Consider the following 1,569-nt stretch of genomic DNA (forward strand, 5'->3'; position numbering starts at 1 on the left):
GCATTTATTTCTTCATGTTAGTAAGGACCGTCTAGGCCAGGAAGCTGGGGCCATTTTTTCCTACTTATCTAAAACAGAAAAACCCTGAGAAGTGTTCGTTGTTAACAATGAAGTAAGCACCTCTAATCCACCACATCCCTTCCTCCAGTGACGGAAACGTGCAACAATGCAGATGAGAGAAGAGCTAGGAGTGATTCACCCGGTGAGCCAGGGAGGGCACAGGAAGTGGGGCATCAGGAGGGCCTCTCTTCCGGGATCCGCACCCTCCGGGCGCCCCACCCTGGGGGCCCCTCTGCCAGTCTCTGTAGTCACCTGTGTGTTTGCTTGTTGCCCAGTTCAGGCCAATAGCTTCTTCAGGGACTTGCTCTCCTTTTCTGCGTTCCGAGTTTCATGCATGCAGTGTAGAAACTGAATAAGCGTTGGTAGCACAATGGTTAAGCACTCAGCTGCCAACCGAAAGGTCGGAGGGTCGAACCCACCAGCCCCTCCGAGGGAGAAAGACCTGACAATCTGCTTCCATAAAGATTTTAGCCTTGGAAACCCTATGGAGCAGTTCCTCTTGGTCCTATAGGGTCGCCATGAGTTAGAATCGACTCAAAGGCACACAACAACAGATAATTCTGGAGTCCCTGGGTGGTGCAAATATTAACGAGCTCAGCTGATAACCCAAAGGTGCCTCTGAAGAAAAGCCTGGCAGTCTACCTTCAAAAAATCGGCCATTGAAAACCCCATGGAGCTCAATTCTACTCTAACACACATGGAATCGCCATGAGTCGGAATCAACTCAACTGGCAACTGGTTTTACTGATAATTCAGGGCATCACCAAGAGCTATGGCCCCACCAGGCAGACCTAAAGTGGCCTGCCAGGTCCCTCCGCCCCACCCCTCTGCTCAGAACCCCCGAGGAGCCCTTGCGACTGCCCTGTACAGGGCCATGAAAGTTCAAACTCGCTGACAAGTTTGCCGAGACCGCCCCGCTCTGGCCACACCTGCCCTTCGGCCCTGCGCCCCAGCAGTCGAACTGGTCCATTCACCACTCCCGAGCGCACCTGGGGCGCCCTGCCTTCGGGCGCTCGCCTTTCCCAATCACTGCCAGTGGAAACTCAGTTCACATGGCTCCTCCCTAGTGAGCGCCGGGGCTGGGCCCTTCCTCTATCACCATGCCAGGTGCGTCTCAGAGGGCTGCACGCCCGGTGAGAGTCACCTGCCCCCAGCCCCCCACCCCCACCCCGGCGAACGGTCGCCTCTCGTACCCTTGCTGGCTTCCCCGGTGTCTGCTCAGGTCTAGGCCCTGAAGAGGGGAAGAGGGGGGATCAGAGGCTGCAGGTGGAGCGCCCTGTAGAACGAGGTCAAAGGCTGCTGCATCAGGCTGGGCCAGGTGAGGAATTGGGAGAGGGGAGTCCATTCCGGTCCCGCCCACCAGGCGGGGCCCGCAGCCTCTTTCCGGCCCGGCCACCCCCTGGGTGGGAAGTTGGTTACCTGATCAACAGGTTTCGCCCGTGGCCCTGGCCCTGGCCCTTTAAGAAGGTGAGCCAGGTGAGCGGCCCCGCCCCGCGTGGGTCCCGCCCC

The 1,569-nt window shown here is 58.1% G+C and overlaps 1 protein-coding gene across 1 annotated transcript in view; it reads left to right on the plus strand.

Annotated features, from left to right (window-relative positions):
- Positions 1 to 1,160: 1,160 nt before the first annotated feature.
- EPHA1 (EPH receptor A1) overlaps positions 1,161 to 1,569 on the plus strand; it is a 17,492-nt gene continuing 17,083 nt past the window's right edge. The window contains exons 1-3 of the mRNA XM_012557304.2: positions 1,161 to 1,167; positions 1,283 to 1,378; positions 1,424 to 1,536. Coding sequence (XP_012412758.2) covers positions 1,161 to 1,167; positions 1,283 to 1,378; positions 1,424 to 1,536 — 216 coding nt within the window. The remainder of the gene's footprint in view (positions 1,168 to 1,282; positions 1,379 to 1,423; positions 1,537 to 1,569) is intronic.

This window comes from Trichechus manatus, unplaced genomic scaffold (assembly GCF_000243295.1).
Source record: "Trichechus manatus latirostris isolate Lorelei unplaced genomic scaffold, TriManLat1.0 scaffold00093, whole genome shotgun sequence".
NCBI classification, from domain to species: Eukaryota; Metazoa; Chordata; class Mammalia; order Sirenia; family Trichechidae; genus Trichechus; species Trichechus manatus.